The sequence below is a fragment of the Eubalaena glacialis genome, chromosome 8, assembly GCF_028564815.1.
Source record: "Eubalaena glacialis isolate mEubGla1 chromosome 8, mEubGla1.1.hap2.+ XY, whole genome shotgun sequence".
Taxonomy (NCBI): Eukaryota; Metazoa; Chordata; class Mammalia; order Artiodactyla; family Balaenidae; genus Eubalaena; species Eubalaena glacialis.
In genome coordinates, this window is record NC_083723.1 from 9,920,145 (window position 1) to 9,939,826 (window position 19,682).

Sequence of the window (19,682 nt, forward strand, 5' to 3'; positions counted from 1 at the left end):
AAGCCAACACCCCTCGGCTTGATCTCGGGGCCTCTCCACGTACGTCGCAGCTCAAACTGCTGGTCTTCACTTTGCTGCCTTGGGCTCCTGGCGCCGAGCCTCCCAGGAGCCTCGTGAGTGCTCGCTGAGTGCCCCCCGGCCCTTCCCGGGCCCCTGCGGCCCTCTGCCTTCACACGTGCCTCTTCTGGGTACAGCCACCCGGTCCCTGGCCAGGCCCCTTCCTTACCCTTCAAAACTCAGAACGACTGGCGCTTCCCTGCAGAAGCCGGTGGGGTTTACTCTGTATTCTAACTGTGCTCGGCTTCCCGAAGTCCCCACGGGCCCGCGAGCTAGCGGGCCCTGCACACTCACACCTCCTGGCAGCCACTCGACTCAGTCCTCCAATCAAACTGTCACGAGCTGCAAACTGCTACACACATAAGGTGAAGGCACTGCTTCAGGACCCTTACACTTTCCAAAGGTGTTAATTTTATGTCCCTGACGGTATAAACACAAATCCTTTAAGAGTAAAATACTATACTGAAGTTAGGGAAGATGTCCTTAGTTGGTTTAGTCGATTTAACACAAAAAGTCACCAGGGTTGAGATTCATCCTGATTTAGGAAGCTGAGTATGGAGGGGGAACTTCAAAGTGAGGTTTAACAGCCTCGATCACTGAAAGCCCATGAAGTATACCACATGTGTGTTTTTCCCCAAGGCCAGCAAAGAACTAGGGCGAACCGCGGCTGAGTTTTTAAAGTGCAGCCAAGGCAGTTTCAAAGCTGCAGAATAAAAAGGAACGGTGTCACCCCATACTGGGGACGACGTGTGTCTCTTTCTGCTCTGCTTGTCTGGTTCAATTACAGAAAATAACAGCATTGTGTTTCACGAGCATGGAAGGAAGAAGCAGAAGTGCCCGGGCCAGAAGGGTGGCATGGCCGAGCTCAGAGAGGTGGGACCGAGAGTCTAGGATCTGCAGGTCGAGCGCCGCACAGAGCTCTTGTGGTGACCACACTGGACCAGAGAGCTGTTACTACACGTGGGAGCCGGCCCGCAGAAGGCAGGAGAGGAAATGGACGCAGTCAGCAAGACGAGGAAGACAGGCTTTTAGGAAGTGGGCAGAGGTCACTGAGGAGGCCCAGGCAGGGGAAGTGAGCTCCGATGCACCAAGGACGGCCGTGGTGGCCCAGTAAGCAGGGGCACAAAGGGCACCACAGGGTGGAGAGGGCACAGGGCCGACACCACGCTGTGACTGTGGCGGGGGTGGAGGTGAGGGCGGGCACCTGCCTCTGCTGCACAGGAGGGGCCCGGTGAGGGCTCAGCAACTCCCAATTACCTGTCTGTGTGAAACACTAACAAAGGCAATCTGGCTTTGACTCTGTTTTTAAGACATAAATAAAAATAAGATGCCACCATCTGACTTGTCCCCAACATGGCCAAGACCTTAATGAGGGAGGGCTTCGCACGCTGACCGAACAGGCCCTGGCTGACGGGTCCTAGGGGGTCAAGGGGCGAGCTACACTTGACAAGGTGTTTAAGACTGGAGCGCAGAGGCCGGACTGGAGAAAATGATGGGGAAGAGACGGCTGTCTAGGAGAGGACCACACCAAGGGACAAAGAGGAGAGGGGCGGCGAGACGGAGTGCAAAGGCAGACCCTGGGCCGGCCAGGTAACTGGGCGCAGAGGCACGGGGAGCGCTCGGGGGCTTGCACCGCTGAAATGCTTGATTACTTTACCACAAACATAACATTCCCCATTAAACATTTAGAAACAAAAGTTTTCTTTAAAAATAGGGATACGACAAAATTATAAAGTAAATTATAAAGTCAAACGTGAAAGGGCAGCTTTAAGATAATCACAAACAGCTGAATATAGACTGAGGATGAGATTATAGTATTAGAGAAGTATCTTGTTAATTTTGTTAAGTGTGGTGAAGAAACCATTCCCTTGATAGAGCCACTCAGATGCATTTATGACAGAAAAGTAAGTGGGGAAGGAACAGATTTTTAAAGACTGGCAAACTGCAGAGAGCTACTGAAGTTGCGTGATGGGTCTCCTCACGGAGGCTCATTTCACACTCCTGTCAACTGGGGGAGGAAAAAAAAAGCACAACGTGAGAGTTGTGAGTTAAGTTTTATTTGGGGCAAAATGAGGACTATAGCCCGGGAGACAGCATTTCAGATAGCTCCGAGAAACTGCTCCAAAGGGGTAGGGGGGAAGGTCAGTATATTTGTGATTTTGGTGAAGGGGGAGTACATGCAATCGAGCACGTATTTTTTGCAGAAGGTTGTTGCTAGTCACGAGGAGCAGACAGCACCATGAAGGATTTTAGTGCTTTTCTAGATACAGGGAGATGACAGAATTGGGCTCATAAAATCTTCTCCTGAAAATATCTATCTGAAGACCTGTTCTCCCGGGTTTTCCCAGAGCACAGGGTGCTTCATTCCTGATCTCCACCCCCTGAACTCCTTTCAGGGGGTGTTGAAGGCCAGCAGCTGCAGAGCTCATAATTTGATCCTTGTAAAGGTAGATGGTTAAGTGTCAATTTGTAATTGACACCCCTATTGTATGTTTGAAAACGTCATAAAAAGTTTAAAAAATAATAGGAAAGCAGAGCGTAGAAGGGCAGGGAGGGGGAGATGCTAAATTTGTGCTGTTTCTGCTGAACACAAAAAAATTCAGTCCTAGCAGTTCCTCATAAGCCCTCTGCAAAGGGAGGGAGGAGGATGATGACAGAACCAGCTCTCAGGACAAGGAATTTGACATCCCTTATCTGATGCAGAAATGAGAGATCAGAAAGATGATCAATCTAAATCTTAAAACCTAATTTTCTTTATCTCTCCCTAAACTATTTTTTCTAACACAGAGCACAAAAGAAGCATTCTTAATAAAGCCAACGATTTCCAAGGCCTTCCGTGGGTCACAAATGCCTTTGAAAATCTGATGAAAGCTCTGGATCCTGTCACTCAAAAAATGAGCATACAACAGGTATTGGGCCTAATTCAACTTGGAGAGGCGATCAAGTCCACTTTGCTGGGATGGCCGTGGAGGGACACTGCCATTGTAAATGTCCACTGATTTACACCATCCTATCCCTCTCCCTCAAGGAGACGCTGTGTCCCCTGGAGAATCCTGACACAGAAACCAGCACATAAAATCTGGCCCAAAGACGCCAATCTGCATGTATTCTCTTATTAAACTGAAAAGTCCTTTTTTGAGATCCTTTACCCATATCCCCCGCAGAATCTCTCAAAGAGGTGCTAAAGAGGTGCTTGCTCTGACCCGCGGAGCCCAAGGACCCAATCCTCACTCTGGATTCTTCCTCAGCAGGCTGCATCTGTGCCTGTCAGTAGTCCTCTCACTGTGCTGTCCTCATCCCTGGGACAGATGGACACGGTGACCATCCCATGCAACCTGAGAACCCCCAAGTGTTACCTTCCTTGACACCATGTGATAAAAATACTTTTCAAGAATAGGTGGAGCACAACTACTGAGCCTGCGTGCCACAACTACTGAGCCCACATGCCACAACTACTGAGGCTGCGCAATGGGGCCTGCGAGCCACAACTACTGAGCCCACGTGCCACAACTACTGAGCCCGTGCGCCTAGAGCCCGTGCTCCGCAACAAGAGAAGCCACCACAATGAGAAGCCCGCGCACCGCAACAAAGAGTAGCCCCTGCTCGCCGCAACTAGAGAAAGCCCGTACGCAGCAACGAAGACCCAACGCAGCCAAAAATAAATAAATAAAAAATAAATTAAAAAAAAAAAAAAGAATAGGTGGAGCACAAAGCATTTTTAGGGCAGTGAAAATATTCTCTATGATACTATAATGGTGATACATGGCATTATGTATTTGTCCAAAACCACAGAATGCACACCACCAAGAGTGAACCCTAATGTAGACTATGGGCTTTGGGTGATGATGACCCGTCAATGTAGGTTCATCAACTGTAACAAATGTTGTAACTCTGGTGGGGGTGTTGATGGCGGGGAGACTGCATGTGGGGGGCAGGGGTACATGGCAAATCTCTGTACCTTCCCCTCAATTTTGCTATAAACCTAAAACTGCTCTACAGAATAAGTCTTTTAAACGATTTTTTTAAAGCAATAACGATAATGATATTAATACAAATACTAATAATGGTAACAGCCACTGTGATGCTTTCAGCCCCACTTTCCAGAGCTCTGCACCACAGAGCCACAGTGTGCTTCTCCACTGCAACCCATTCCCGTGACGCCAGGCATTCACACACGGACGTTCCCCGACCTAGATCCCTGTTAACTCGCAATAACTCACTCAGGTGCTATTCTCCCTAAAACCAAATATAACTTAAGAAGACTTGGTTGGTTCCACAAAGAGGTTACGTCTGAGAAAAGGAAGGCAAGGGACAGCCTGGACACAAGATGAAAGTCTGATTCTGAAACCTCTGGGTTAAGTTTATTTGAGAGATAACCTTGTAGCAACTGTCTTCAGAAACCGCTAATAGCTGACATCACAGGCAGAGGCACTTCTCTCCGGGCAGTGCATTTGTCTACAGTCTTGGGAAACACACCCCAGATCTCCTCCCATAGGAAACCAGGTCTCATCTTGCTCACGGAGCAATGCAGCTTCCAGGTTGCCATGGAAACCTTGCTGGGCAAGGAGGTTCAGACCAAGAGGCGGCATTCCTGATGAAACGGGGCTGGTGGCTCCCGCAGTCAAACGTACCCAATCTAAATGTCACTAATGCTTCAGGGTAAAAGGGTAAAGCTTACGCTCAAGGGCCCAATGGAAGCAGGCTGCCTTTAGATAACAAGTCCCTAAAATTCACAAGGAAAGAACCAGATCAACAGTGACGACAGCCAGCCTCCGGGGGGCACTTCCTCTGCGCAGACCCTGAGCACCTCACACGTACTGTCTCCTTCACACACCCCGCAACGGGGCACAAGGAGTCTGAGCAACTTGGGGGTCTACCCTCCAGCTTCCGCTGGGCCAGCTGCCTGACCTGAAAACCAAGAAACGGTCATCAAAACGCATAAATATCACTGGCCAAAATGCTGTGAAGAAGTGCTCCCACTAGGCACGCTCTGTATCAAGTAAACGTGTGAAGAGAGAGGCTCTAAGGAAGAGCCTCACTGGTTAATACAGAGAAATTAGAAGGAAGACTTCACAGAATTTACTTTCAAATACAAGAGAAAAACGTGAACATACTGATCTAAAATGTCATTTATACAGAAATCACATGAAATGGTTTTCAGGTGTTCCGAGGACAGAGGGACAGAGGAGCTTCCTGCGGGGTCTTTCCTTCCGTGGGCTTCCTTTCTGCGGCATCACCGTCCTGCAGCAGCCTTGGTGAGAGCCTGGGAGTGGTGCAAGTGCTTCTCTACATCCTTGCCGGTTTAACACGTTGGCTGTTCCAGGGAGCAAAGCCTTGAGCGCACCACACACGGAGAGAGGGACACGCCGCTCCAGAGAAGGCGGTTCCAGTTGGGCCTGGTGTGACGGCCGAGCTGGGCTGACGCAGAGAACTCGGGTCGGTGGGGCATCCAGCCACCTGCCTGCCTTCCTTCTCGATGGTCCTCAGAACACATGCACTTACCTGGACGGCCAGCCACCATCGGCCAAGACTCCAAACACACGAAGACACCTGCTCCTCCGAGCCTTACCTTGTGTACACTTTTGGGGTTTTCCAACCAAGCATAGTACATTTCCTCCACATAGTTCGAACTAGTCCCGCTGAGGAAGGGCTCCGCAGCAACGGGGGCAGTATAGCACCGGATCTGCCCAAACGTCCTAGCTGCTGCTGGTCTGTTTTGTGAAAATGTCTTCACAGTCTGGGAAGCCGTCAATGGCCTCAACTTAGCAGCACAAGTCCTTAAGTGAAACATTCTTGTCCTGAAGTCTCTCACGACTGTCTGCACCAAAAAAAGAAAGAAAAGTTAGAAAGAGCATTGTAGCAGACAAGGCTACTGGGGGAAAACCTCGCAGACTGTGGCTGGAGGAGAAAGACCCTGTAAATGCATTTGTGGCCACGTGCCCTGCTTCAGAGAGCACGACACAGCAGGAGGTAGTCAAACTGACCAACCTTCTATGTACAGGGCCTGTGCTCGACATGGGGAGGAGAGAACACAGCTGCAGAGATTATGGTCTTCGCCTGCAAGTTTCAATCTAGTTTGAGGGATACGATATATCATGATAAATATGTGACGCCCTATAAGTTTATACGTTGTATAAAACAATTATAGGAAAAGGCAACAAAGATTAATTAATGATTAGATTAATATTAATTGTAAAATGACAAAGATACTTTCTAATCTATCCGGAGACTACCGAGTACCCGCTGGACTCACGGTATTCTGGAGAACGTGGAGACATTGGAAAAATATTTTGCTCACCCTCAAATAATTTATCTTTGAGCAGCAGAAAAACAATTTAAAAAATTAAAAATTACAGCGACAGCACTGAGCGCTTGAGAGGCACAGAAAATGCCAACAGTACTCCATGGGAGAACTTGCTCCTCGCAGGTGTCCCTTTCCAGCGGCTGGGAAAGCTTGGGGAAGGGCGTGGAGCACAGGGAGGATTCAGCTCTGGAGAGGTGGGGACGGCAGGCATGCTAAATATAAGAATCAGGAGGAGGAAAGACAGAGAGGTGGAAAGGTGCGAAGAACACGGGAAGAGCAAGAATCGTCTTGTCTGGCAGGAGAGGTGGACTCACTGGACAGCCAGGGGTGCTGACCCCCGTTCCCTAAGACTGGGAGCGGGAGGAGGGCTGACAAGCGAGGGAGCGGGCTCCGCAAGAGGAAGCACGGGCAGCAAGGACTACAGAAGGGTCCACCTACCTTGGGGCGCTCTATGGTCATCAACTTGACATGTTAGGACTCTTCACGAACCCCACCAACTCCCTAGAAGGCAGGCGCTTACTCTTCTGTTTTACAGGTCACTTTTCTGAGTTTAAGTTTTCCCCAAGGTTGAATGGACCTTGAGTTTGAGGATTGTAATTTTACTAAATCTAGTATGTAACTCTATCTACACTAGCCATTTTACAAAAGCAGCTGATGCACCCACCAGACCATGAAAGAGTTTAGACTGTCCCCGGAGGGGTCTTGAACCACTTCCAAGCACGCGTCAGAATCCAGATGCCTCTGGGAAGGGACCCAGTCAGGAAGGGATAAGGACACTGTGCAGTTCCTCTCCCCATAAAAATCCCGGCACCTTCCAGTCAAAGCGAAAGAGGCTGTGGGAGGGGAAGGGAGCCCCAGGGCAGGGGCGAGGCTCACCACAGCCCTCTGCCCTGAGATATGGTGCCTGCTGGCCTAACACATGGTTGCCCTTAAATCTGCCTTTAAGCAAGTGCCCTGGCTGTAAAGTTGGAATTACACCCCACCTCCACTCCTGCCTGAAGGAAATCCAAGCTCTGAGACATGCTGAGAACTACCCAGAAATAAATGTTACATAAACTATCCTCTACACTGTTTATAAGAACCCTTCCTCTTAAGCCAAATATGATCAGAATACGCATAAAGGACACTGACAGACAGCGTGTCTGGCCTGTTCTGCTGCTGAGAAAAGACAGGTCAGCAAAAGGGAAAAGCAGAACAGGTACTTTACAAACCAACTAAACAACAAACAAAAACTTGCTCCTTAAAAATTAGAGATGAACAAGCCTATATTTTGCTATAGAATGCCATCTTAACTCCTTTTCTTTTTAACCTTAAGTAACTTCAGTAGTTCTTCCTACCTCCAGCTATACTCCCATTTTCTCTAATAGGCAAAGAAAGACACTGATGGCAAAAATACTACTACTGCTGCTTTCCACGTTAATTTTTTAAAAATTCAGGTCCAAAGGAAAACACTCATTTTTTTCCTCCAATGTCATTATTATCTAGGCAGCTTGAAACACTCGATGGCCTCTGAGTTGGGGTTTTCTCCTAGAACACAGCAGTATCATCACCTCCATTAACTGTCATTATTCAGTTGCTGCGATACCCAATTAACAGGCACCACACTGACAAGCACAAAACTGCTCGTTTCTTGGGTTCTTCCCAATGCAGTCCTTCCAATATGATACTATGAACAAACCACGTTACCTAGCTATCTACAGTCACCGAATCTGACAAATAGATCAGTGTTGCCGAGCACTGTTACTAGCAATTTTCAAACTTCCCTTAAGATGACTCATCGGAAAACCTGCCCTTCAGCAGATGGCTTAACATCCCCAGCCTCCACCCCGGGAAGACCAGGAACAGCTGTTCTCTATCCACGATCTGATGGACCCACAGAGCAGAGAGCAGGTATATACATTTCAGATTTTGGTAGGTTCAGATTCCATGCTTCCAATTCCAGAGTCAACATTATGAATAGTGCACCATTTTTGGTAGAAACATTGAATTGTTCAAACACTTTCATGAAAGCTTCGGATTGTCCAAAAAGTCCAAGTGTTCTGACTTGTGGTTTAGAACAATATTTCTACTTGACAAGGGGGCCAAAAATTCTCAATGGGGAAAGAATAGTCTTTTCAACAGACGGTGCTGGGGCAACTGGAGATCCACATGTGAAAAAATGAAGTTTGGACCCCTGTCTCACACCGTATACAAAATTAACTCAAAATGGATCAAAGACCTAAATGTAAGAGCTAAAACTGTAAGACTCTTCGAAGTTTTATAACTTTCAAGTTAAAATGGAGTAAATTTTCATAGCCTTGAGACAAACAACGTGTCTTAGGACACCAGAAGGACAAACAACAAAAAAAATAGACAAACTGGACTTCATCAAAATAAAAACTTTCGTGCTTCAAAGGACACCATCAAAAAAGAGAAGACAGTCTAAGAGTAAAAGGAATATTTGCAAATCATACAGCTGATAAGAACTCTTATAACTCAATAATGAAAATAAAAATAACCCAATCAAAAAATTGCCAGGGCTTCCCTGGTGGCGCAGTGGTTGAGAATCTGCCTGCCAATGCAGGGGACACGGGTTCGAGCCCTGGTCTGGGAAGATCCCACATGCCACGGAGCGACTAGGCCCGTGAGCCACAATTACTGAGCCTGCGTGTCTGGAGCCTGTGCTCCGCAACAAGAGAGGCCGCGATAATGAGAGGCCCGCGCACTGCGATGAAGAGTGGCCCCCACTTGCCGCAACTAGAGAAAGCCCTAGCACAGAAACGAAGACCCAACGCAGCCATAAAATAAAAATAAATAATTAAAAAAAAAATTGCCAAAATTGACTTCCCTGGTGGCGCAGTGGTTAAGACTCCAAGCTCCCAATGCAGGGGGGGCCCGGGTTCGATCCCTGGTCAGGGAACTGGACCCCACATGACGCAACTAAGAGTTTGCGTGCTGCATGCAGCACAACTAGGAGCCCTCGTGCCACAACTAGGACACAACACAGCCAAATAAATAAATTGATTAATTTTTTAAAAATTGTCAAAGGATACGAACAGACATTTTTCCAAAGAAGACACACAAATGACCAATAAGCACATTAAAAGATACTCAACATCATTAGTCATTAGGGAAAAAAATGCAAATCAAAACCACAACAAGATACCACTTCATGCCCACTAGATTAGATACAATCAATACAAGCAAGTGTTGGAGAGAACATGAAGAATTTAGAACCCTCATACAATTCTGGTGCGAATGTAAGCTGGTGCAGTCACTTTGGAAAACAGTTTGGCAGTTCCTCAAAAATTTAAACATAGAATTACCATATGACTCAGCAACTCCACCCCTAGGTATACAACCAAGAAAAACAAAAACATATGTCCACACAAGACCTTGTACACGGATGTTCACTGTAGCACTATACAAGCCAAAAAGTGGGAACAACTCAAATGTCCATCAACTGATCAATGGGTATTCAGAATGTGGTATAGCCATACCATGTAATAGTATTAGGCAATGTAAAGGAATGAAATACTGATATCTCTTGCAACACAGATGAACTTTGAAACTTTTAAGTGAAAACAGTCATTCACACACAAAAAACACAACATGTTGTATGACTTCATTTATACGAAGATGTTCAAAAGAGGCAAACTGATACAGACAGAAAGCCCAGGACTGGGGGTAGCAAGGATAAGACATGACAACTAATGGGTATGGGTTTTTTTTTTTTTTTTGGGGGGGGCGGGGAATGAAAATGTTCTAAAACTATTGATAGATAATGCTGATGGTTTCACAACCTTCTGATATACTGTAAAATGTTAAATTGTACAATTTAAATGGGTGAATTGTATGGTATATGAATTATACCTCAATAAAGTTTTTTGCTTTTAAATGTTTGTGAATAGATTTGCTCAAACCTAAACTTTATTATTTATTTTTTTTGCCATACCGCGCGGCATGTGGGATCCTAGTTCCCCAACCAGGGATCGAACCCGCGCCCCCTTGCAGTGGAAGCATGGAGTCCCAACCACTGGACCACCAGGGAAGCCCCTCAATAAAGTTGTTTTTAAAAAAGTCTAAGAAGAAACATAAACGAGCCTATCCCTATCAATAAAGTACACAAAGTGACACTATCTGTAACCCATTAATTTCAAAATGCAAGTATAAATCTATACATTTGAGAAAAATAACATTAAAAAACCCCCCAAAACCAAAGCAAAATTTGTTTTTAAGGGTTCAGTGCTCTACCCTTAGGAAAATAAAACAGAACTTTATCTGTGCCTGGACATTCCCCAGTCAGGCAGCACACACCTTACCCAAGGCCACCTCCCCATTCACAGGATGAGGAGATAAACTGACTCCCGACGTCTACCACCCTCATGCTGGCTACGCAGAGGAGTAATTAAAGAGGCAAAAACAGCCTGGGCAACTTCTCAGGACATGAGTCTTTTAGGGAAAAGCACATGCATCATTAAATGATTGTTACCATTGTGTGTTGCCTAAGAACCATTTTTAAAAAACTTACCTTGAGAGGTTTTTTGTTTTTTGTTTTTTGTTTTGGACGCATTAAGATTTTCACGATGAATCAAGAAAACAATGCTTACTACATACCTATGACTGTTAATCCATTATTCTAGTTTTAGCAGTGATACAAAGACATTATGTACAGAGAGAGCACAAGTACCAATTTTCTCTTACTGGTTGAGAATCTCAAGAGAATGCAACGTCTTTCACTTGTGATGCCTCATCAAACATAAACTGAGGGATTGAGAGGTAGTGCAAGTACTCTTAAACTACAAAGGTATTTTGCCATTATTAGACAGAAACGGCGGTTGAGCCTGCAGGGCAAACAGGCAGAGTGACTCTTCCTTGCTGTGTGAGCCTTAAATGTGTCACTTGATCTGTGTTCAGTTTCCTTTGCCATAAAGTGAAGGAAGCAATCACTTCTGCTCCCTCAATGTTTTTTGTAATTATGATACAAACATGAAAGAACTTTGCACACTTTAAAAGTACTTTTATGGGACTTCTCTGGTGGCACAGTGGTTAAGAATCCGCCTGCCAATGCAGGGGACACGGGTTCCAACCCTGGTCCGGGAAGATCCCACATGCCGCGGAGCAACTAAGCCCGTGCGCCACAACTACTGACACTGCACTCTAGAGCCTGCGAGCCACAACTACTGAGCCCACGTGCCACAACTCCTGAAGCCCGCACACCTAGAGCCCGTGCTCCACAAGAGAAGCCACCGCAATGCGAAGCCTGCGCATCGCAACGAAGAGTAGCCCCCACTCACTGTAACTAGAGAAAGCCCACACGCAGTAACAAAGACCCAACACAGCCAAAAATAAATAAATTTATTTTTTTTAAAAAAGTATTTTTATGACTAAAGGACTACAACCTACCAGAAAAAAAAAAAAAAACAACCCACCCCACAACTAATGATATGTCTTAAAAAGCTGAAGTTCCCAAGGTAAAACTAAACAGAAGTAAATTTGGAGTGGGTAGCTGACCAGATTGCTGGGGGGGGGGGGGGACTTCCACCTCTGAAGTGGGAACCCCAAACAAGCTTCAGTGCATGGGTCTGAAGACTGATCCATCCTTCCCAGACCAGCACTGTGTTACCAAAGGTGCCCTGACTGCAGTGGTGTATGGTATAGGTAAACAGGCACTTTTTAAAGGTGTTGGTTAAAGTAGAAATTATTAAATTTTTATGGAAAGCAAGGACACTTGTCAATATTTATTAAAAATTTAAAAAGCACATACAGGACTTCTGTTTCCCACTAAATGCAGCTAAAAACATGAGATGCTTCATTTAACACAAAATAAAACAAAAGACTCTGAAAGGTGGAGAGGAGACAGACTGGGAAGGGACCTCAGGGCCCAAAAAGACTGAACATTGAGTTCTCGGTTTTCCTTTTGCCTCATATATTCCAGGCTACGTGCTGAAGAAGCTGGTAACCCAGAAATACCAACTAATGTAGACCAAAAAAAATAGCTGCAGTAAAAGTCTGTCCTCTCTGGCCAAAGGACCAGGAATGGGGCAGCCTAGCAGGACAGAATATTTTTAGACAATAACCACTCTACTGCAACCAACCCCACAGAAACACTGTGGCCCACTCCCACTCCACCTGGTAGTGTCAGAGGAGATCAGGGACTTCCATCCCCACCAGGTGACAATGAGCCACCCTCCCCACCCCAACTATCTAGGAGGGAGCCTGGATTCTACACTCGCCCAGCAGTAACAGGGCAGCACCTCTCCCTTCCCAGGCAGGGTGGAATCACAAAGGTGTAATTGGGAAATTACACCCACACAGCAGTAACAAGGAGTCCCTACCCACAGACACCAAGGAGGCCAGGTGAGGAGCCTCCACCTCCATAACCAGGCAGCACCTCCTACCCCCCCGGCAGTGTCAGAGGAAGCTCACCAACACCAAGATGACACAGATGTTAGAATTATCTGGCAAAGATTTTCAAAGAGCCAGCATCAAAATGCTTCCACAAGCAACTAGGAACATGCTTGAAACAAATGAAAGTAGAAAGCCTCAGTAAAGAAAAAGAAGATATAAAGAAGAACCAAATGGAAATTTCAGAACTGAACATTACAATAACCAGAATAAAAAACTTGATGGATAGGTTAAACTGAAGAAAGAAGAAACAGTGAACATGAACATGAACAAACATGAACAAAAGGAATTTCAAAATCTGAACAGAGAAAACAGACTGGGGAAAAAAAAAAAAGAACAGGACCTCAGGAACATGTGGGACTATAACAAAAGACCTAATGCTGAATATAAATGTCATCAGAATCTCAGGAGGAGCAGAAAGAGGAAGGGGCTGAAAACGTATTCAAACAATGGCTGAAAACTCCCCAAATTTGGCAAAAAGACATAAACCTATAGATTCAAGAAGCTGAGAGAACCCCAAACAAAATAAACCCAAAGAAATCCACTCCAAGACCCATCACAAGCTTTTGAAAACTACAAACAACTTGAATAGCATATTTCTCACCAGAAACTATGGAGGCCAGGAAAAAGTGGCGTAACACTTTTCAAGTGTTGAAGGAAAACAATTGTTAATCTAGAATCCTATATCTAGCAAAAATATCCTTCAGGAACAAAAGGGGAATAAAGATCTTCTTAGATGAAGAAAAACTAAAAAAATCTGCTGCCAGAAGACCTACCCAAAATGAATGGCTAAAGGAAATCCTGTAAACAGAAAGTAAATGATAAAAGGAATCCTGCAACATCATGAAGAAAGAAAGAACAACAGAAAGACAATATATGGGTAAATATAATTTCCTTTTCCTCTAGAAATCTTCTAAATGATGTGTGATTGATGAAGCAAAAATTTCAACACATCTGATGTGGTTCTAATGATATGTCCGTAAAGGAAATATTTAACACATTACTGACTGGGGGATTTTTGCAGAAACTAACGTCTGTGGCCGTAATATGTCTCCAGTCAAAAATGTGTTAAAAGACAATTTTAAGTGGAGTAGGGTAAAGTGATGTAAACAGAGATATGGTTTCTATACTTCATTCAAACTGATAAAATGATGACACCAGTATACTGTGATAAACTATGTATATATAATACCTAGACAACCATTAAAAAAGCTACACAAACAGATATACTCAAAAACACTACATATAAATAAAAGCAGAATTTAAAAATGTGTTCAAGTAACCCACAAGAAGTCAAGATAAAGAAAGCAGAGGAACAAAAAACAAAAAAGGAAATAAAGGATAAAATGGCAGACTTAAGTCCTAACACATCAATAATTACTTGATATGTTATGTAAATGACCTAAATACACCAATTAGAAAACAGAGATTGGCAGAATGGATAAAACAACAGGATCCAATAATATAAGAAACTTCAAATGTAACAATACAGGAAGGTTGGAAGTGAAAGGATGAAAAATTATATACCGTGAAAACATTAATCAAAGGAAAGCAGGAGGACTATATTATTATCAGATAAAGTAGACATCAGAGCAAAGAAGATTACCAGACACAGAGATATTAATGACAAACGGTTAATCGACTAAGAGGATATAGCAATTCTAAATGTGTATGCACCAAACAACATAATTGCAAAATATGTGAATCAAACCAATAAAAGAGAAAGGAGAAAAAGACAAACCTACAATTATAGTTGGAAACTTCAACACCCCTTTCAACAAGAGATGGAAAAGCTAGACATGAGGTCAGCAAGGATACAGAGAAACTCAACGAAAGTACAAACTACCACAACTCACCCAATTTGAAATAACTATTAAAGAAATTTCACATGTAATTTAAAAGCTCCTGATAAAGTAATTTCCAGGGAATTCCCTGGTGGTCCAGTGGTTAGGACTCTGCACTTCCACTGCAGGGGTCACGGGTTCGATCCCTGGTTGGGAAACTAAGATCCCGCAAGCCATGCAGTGCAGAAAAAAAAAAAAAGAAAACGTTATTTCCAGGCCCTGATGGTTTCACTATAGAATCCTATCAAATGTTTAAAGATTAATTAACTCCAATCCTACAAAATCTCTTCCAGAAAATACAAGGAGGAGAACTTACCAATTCATTTCATGAAGCTAGTATGTCCCTGAAATGAAATCCAGACAAAGATAGAAAAAAGAAAAAGGAAAAAAAAATCTTTAAACTCATATTCCTCATGAATACAGATGCAAATAAATAAATAAATAACCTTGACAAAATATAGCGAATAGAATTAAGCAATATACAAATACAATTATACACCATGACCTAACGGGGTTTATTCCAGGGATGCAAGGCTAGTTCAATATTCAAAAAACAATGTAATCTACCATACTGACAGGCTAGAGAAGAAAAATCACATGCTCATATCAATAGATGCAGATAAGCACTTGATAAAATTCAACAACCATGATAAAAACTCTCAGAAAAGTAGGAATAAAGGGGAACTTTAACTTAATATAAAGCATCCACAAAAGCCTACAGCAAACACATACTTAATGGTGAAAGACTGAATGCATCTTTTTAAAACTGGGAGCAATGTAAGGATGTCCACTCTCATCCCTACTACTCAGCGTAGTACTGAGAGTTGCAGCCAGTGCAATAAGGCAAGAAAAGGAACTAAAAAGCATATGTAACAGAGAGTAAAAAATAAAACTACTACTATCTGCAGATAACATGATTATCTATGACAAAATCTCAAGGAATCTACAAAAACACTCATAGAACTAATAAGTGAATTCAGCAGGGTCACAGGATACAAGATAAATATACAAAAAACAACTGTATTTCTACAAACTATCAACAGACACATGAAAACAAAAATTTTTTTAAAGGAAATAGTATAAGTCTAACAAAACATGTGCAGGACTTGTATGCCAAAAACTAGAAAACACTGATGAAGGAAGGAAAAAACCTAAATAAATAGACATACCTTGTTTAAGGATTGGAAGATTGAACATAGTAAAGAAGTTATCTCCAAATTGATAAACAACTTTAACACAATTCCTATCAAAATCCCAGCAAAAATTTTTATAGATATAGGCAAGATTATGCTAAAATTTATATGGGAAGGCGAAGGAATTAGATCAGCTGAAACAATTTTGGAAAAGAATAATGAAGCGGGAAGAACCAATCTACTTAATTTCAAGATTTATTATGTAGCTGCAATAATCAAGACTTGTGGTACTGATGGTGAAATAGACAAAAAGACCAATGGAACAGAATAGAGAACTCTAGAACAGACCCACACAAGCACAACCAACTGATTTTTGACAAAAGAGCAAAAGCAATTCAATGGAGAAAGAACAGTCTTTTCAACAAATGCTGCTGATTGCATACCTATGGGGAGGGGAAAAAAAAAAGAAAGAATGAAAGGAAAAGAAAAGAAAGAAACCACTCAAACTAGACTTCACACCTTATACAGAAATCAACTCAAAATGGATTATAGATTTAAATGTACAACACAAAACTATAAGACTTTTAGAAAAGTATGTAAGAGAAACTAGAGCCAGGCAAAGAGTTCTTAACTTGACACTAAAAGCACAACACATAAAAGACAAAATTCATAAACAGGACTTGATCAAAATTAAAAGCTTTTGCTCTGCAAAAGATACTGTTAAGAAGATAAAAAGACAAGCTACAGACTAGAGAAAATATCTGCAAACCACATATCCAGGAAAGGACTAGAATGTATAAGAAATTCTCAAAATGAAACATTAAAAAAGGCAAATGATCCAATTACAAAATGGGCAAAAGATATGAAGAGGTATTTCACTGAAGAGGATATACCCATGGCAAATAAACACATGAAAAGACATTCAGTATCACTAGACATCAGGGAAATGCAAATTAAAACCACAATCACTACACATCTATTAGAATGGCTAAAATTTTAGAAAATGGTAACATCACCAAACGCTGGCAAGAAAATGGAGAAACTGGGTCACAAATACATTACTGGTGGGAATGTAAAATGGTACAGTCACTCTGGAAAACTGTTTGTCTATTTCTAAAAAAAAAAAACTAAACATGCAACTACCATATGACCTAGTGATTACACTCTTGGACATTTACCTCAGAGAAATGGAAACTTATGTTTACATAAAAACCTGTATATAAATGTTTGTAACAGCTTAATAGCCAAAGAATGGAAACAATCCAGACGTCCTTCAATGGTTGGAGAGTTAAATCAACTGTGGTACATCAATAGCCTGGACGCATAAAAAGGAACAAACTGCTGACACAGACAACACCCTGCATGCATTTACAGAGGATTACGCTTAGTGAAAAAAGCCAACCCCAAAAGGTTACTTACTGTATGAGACTCCTTATGTAACATTCCTGACACGTCAAAATTACAGAAATGGAAAACAGATTAGTGGTTGCCAGAAGCTAAGGAATTGGAAGCAGGATGAAAGTGCGTATGGCCATAAAAAGGTAACAGGAGGGATGCTTGTGGTGATAGAAATGTTCTCCATTTTGACTGTTATCAATGTCAATACCTGGTTGTCATATAATACTGTAGTTTTTGTAAAATGTTATCATTTGAGAAAAGTGGGTAAAGGGACACTGAGGCCTCTCTGTACGATTTGTTATAACTGCATATAATAGATTTGCATGTACAATTTCTCAAAATTATACCATTCTAAAATAAATTTCTCAATAATTGTACAATTATCCCAAAACAAAACTACCTAAAAATTTTAATGGAGATGATACAGTACTTTCGTCAAATGGGGCAGTGAGGAGTAAGACTGATTAAAAGCAGATGTGATGGGAACATATGTATATGTATAACTGATTCACTTTGTTATAAAGCAGAAACTAACACACCATTGTAAAGCAATTATACTCCAATAAAGATGTTTAAAAAAAAAAAAAAGCAGATGTGATACACATAGATGTATATGCAAGATATACATGTAATAAACACGGTAAATATTTCACATTTAATAAACTGTGCATTCAAATTTAAATGAAATCAACAGAAATTCATATTTCTGAAATTAAAGTTAGTCTTTAAAAGCAACTGAATTTTAAGACTCTGTGCTTCCACTGCAGGGGGCGCGGGGTTGGATCCCGGATCCCGCATGCTGAAATCTGGTGATGGCTGCATACTGTAAATACACTACAAACCACTGAACTGCATACTTGAAAGAGTGAACTGTATGATACATGAATTGTATCTCAATAAAGCTGTTAAGGAAAAAAAAAGTACTCGAAACGTGGAAAGTGCTCTCAAAAATATAATCAGGATACTCTGATATTTCTCCAACTTTCAAGAGCTAGTCCTCAGCTAATATGCAAAGCTAGAATAGTATTATATATTTTCATACCGCGCAGGTCTTGCACAAAAATCTGTGCGGTTGGACTGCTGCACGTCCTGACACAGCGCAAACAAGGCTTCATCCCAGGCGATTCATCCTAAAGCTGCTCAGAGCAGTGTACCTGGAAGTGGGCCTCTAGTCCCTGCTTCAAAGCGCAGGCCTGCAGAACAAGGCACAGAGAAACCCCAAGACAGAGTTCACACCTCAGGCCTGAGTCATCTGTTCTGGGCGAAAAGCAGAGATAGCAGTTTCTTATCTACTCAGTGTCTCGCTACCGGTTTTCTACTAAGTCTCTGTACCCAACTTACACTGACATCAGGTAAAAGGGAAAAGGTACACTAGTGTGTTCCTCGAGGAAATGCACTTCATCTCAGCATAAGCTATCAAACCCCTGGAAGAAAGAAGAGTATGGTGGCGTACTGAGTACGGTAGGGTACTGCAGGGTATTCTACGCATCAAGGGTGTCACCCCAAAGAGCTCACATAGAGGATAGGTACCGAGGGTGCTGAGTATGGAGAGATCCTGAGTATATGGGTACAGAGTACGGTAGGGTGCGGCAAAGTAATCCACTCAACAAGGGCGTCGCGCTGAGGAGCACGGAGAGAATGGGTACGGTGCGTGCTGAGCACGGCAGAGATACTGAGTAAGGTAAATGCTGCGGGGTAATCCACTCAAGGGTTCACCCCAGGAGACGGCAGGGAGGATGGATATAGGGGGTACTGAACACAGAGGATACTGAGGGGTAATCCGCTCCTCAAGGGAGTCACCCCAAGGAACACAGGGAGGATTAGTACGGTGGGGTACTGAAAAAGTGGGGGTACTGCGGGGTAATCCGTTCCTCAAGGGTTCACCCCAGGAGCGAAGGATCAGCCCGGACAGAAGCCGACCAGCGCCTCCGCGCTCTGGAAAGGGAGGACTGCCCACAATTCGCAGCCGCTTCTTCAAGGGCGTGCCACCCTTCCATCCGTCCGGGTGGGGAGAGGACACTGCCGGGCGACTCCCACGTGACGCCTCCTCGACCTTGGGGGTCACCCGCGCCGCGGCGCCCATTCCCTCACATCCGCCGCGCGGCCCACCCCCTGCCCGCTCCAGCCAATGGAGCGCCGCTCCGCGCCCCGCGCGACCTCTGCGCACGCCCGCACCCGCCAATCTCCGCCCGCCAGGAGGCGCCCACCGCGCCATTGGCTGCCACGCCCGTCTGTCAGGCCCCGTCCCACCCACCTATCCCCGTCAGCCCCGCTCCAGCCAGCTTCACTCCCTGTCACCAGGGCGCCGGCCACAACGAGGGTGCGGCGGCCTTCCCCCTGCCGCGACCCCCGCCTCCTGCCCGACCGGCGCGGAGCCTCCCAAATCCGGCCGAGCCCGGCTGCAGCCCGAGCCTACCTGTCTCCGGCTCAGCTCCACCCGAATGAGGCGCCGACACCCCACTCCGGGGCACCAAACTCTCGGCCCCGCCCCGGCGTGTGCCGTCAGCACGCCGCCCCGCCCTGGGAGGAGAGGGGCCGCCCCTAACTCGTGAGCGGGGT

General features: G+C 44.1%; 1 protein-coding gene across 2 annotated transcripts in view; it reads right to left on the reverse strand.

The window, feature by feature from the left end:
* Positions 1-19,622, reverse strand: part of OGDH (oxoglutarate dehydrogenase) — a 76,740-nt gene extending 57,118 nt beyond the window's left edge. Inside the window, exons 1-3 of one of the 2 annotated variants that reach the window (XM_061198380.1) lie at positions 19,540-19,603; positions 18,166-18,316; positions 5,627-5,875 (exon numbers count right to left, since the gene is read on the reverse strand). In XM_061198380.1, coding sequence (XP_061054363.1) covers positions 5,627-5,848 — 222 coding nt within the window. In that variant the 5' untranslated portion in view covers positions 5,849-5,875; positions 18,166-18,316; positions 19,540-19,603. Of the gene's footprint in view, positions 1-5,626; positions 5,876-18,165; positions 18,317-19,539 lie in introns of both variants that reach the window. The other variant, XM_061198381.1, reaches the window with a different exon arrangement.
* Positions 19,623-19,682: the final 60 nt, after the last annotated feature.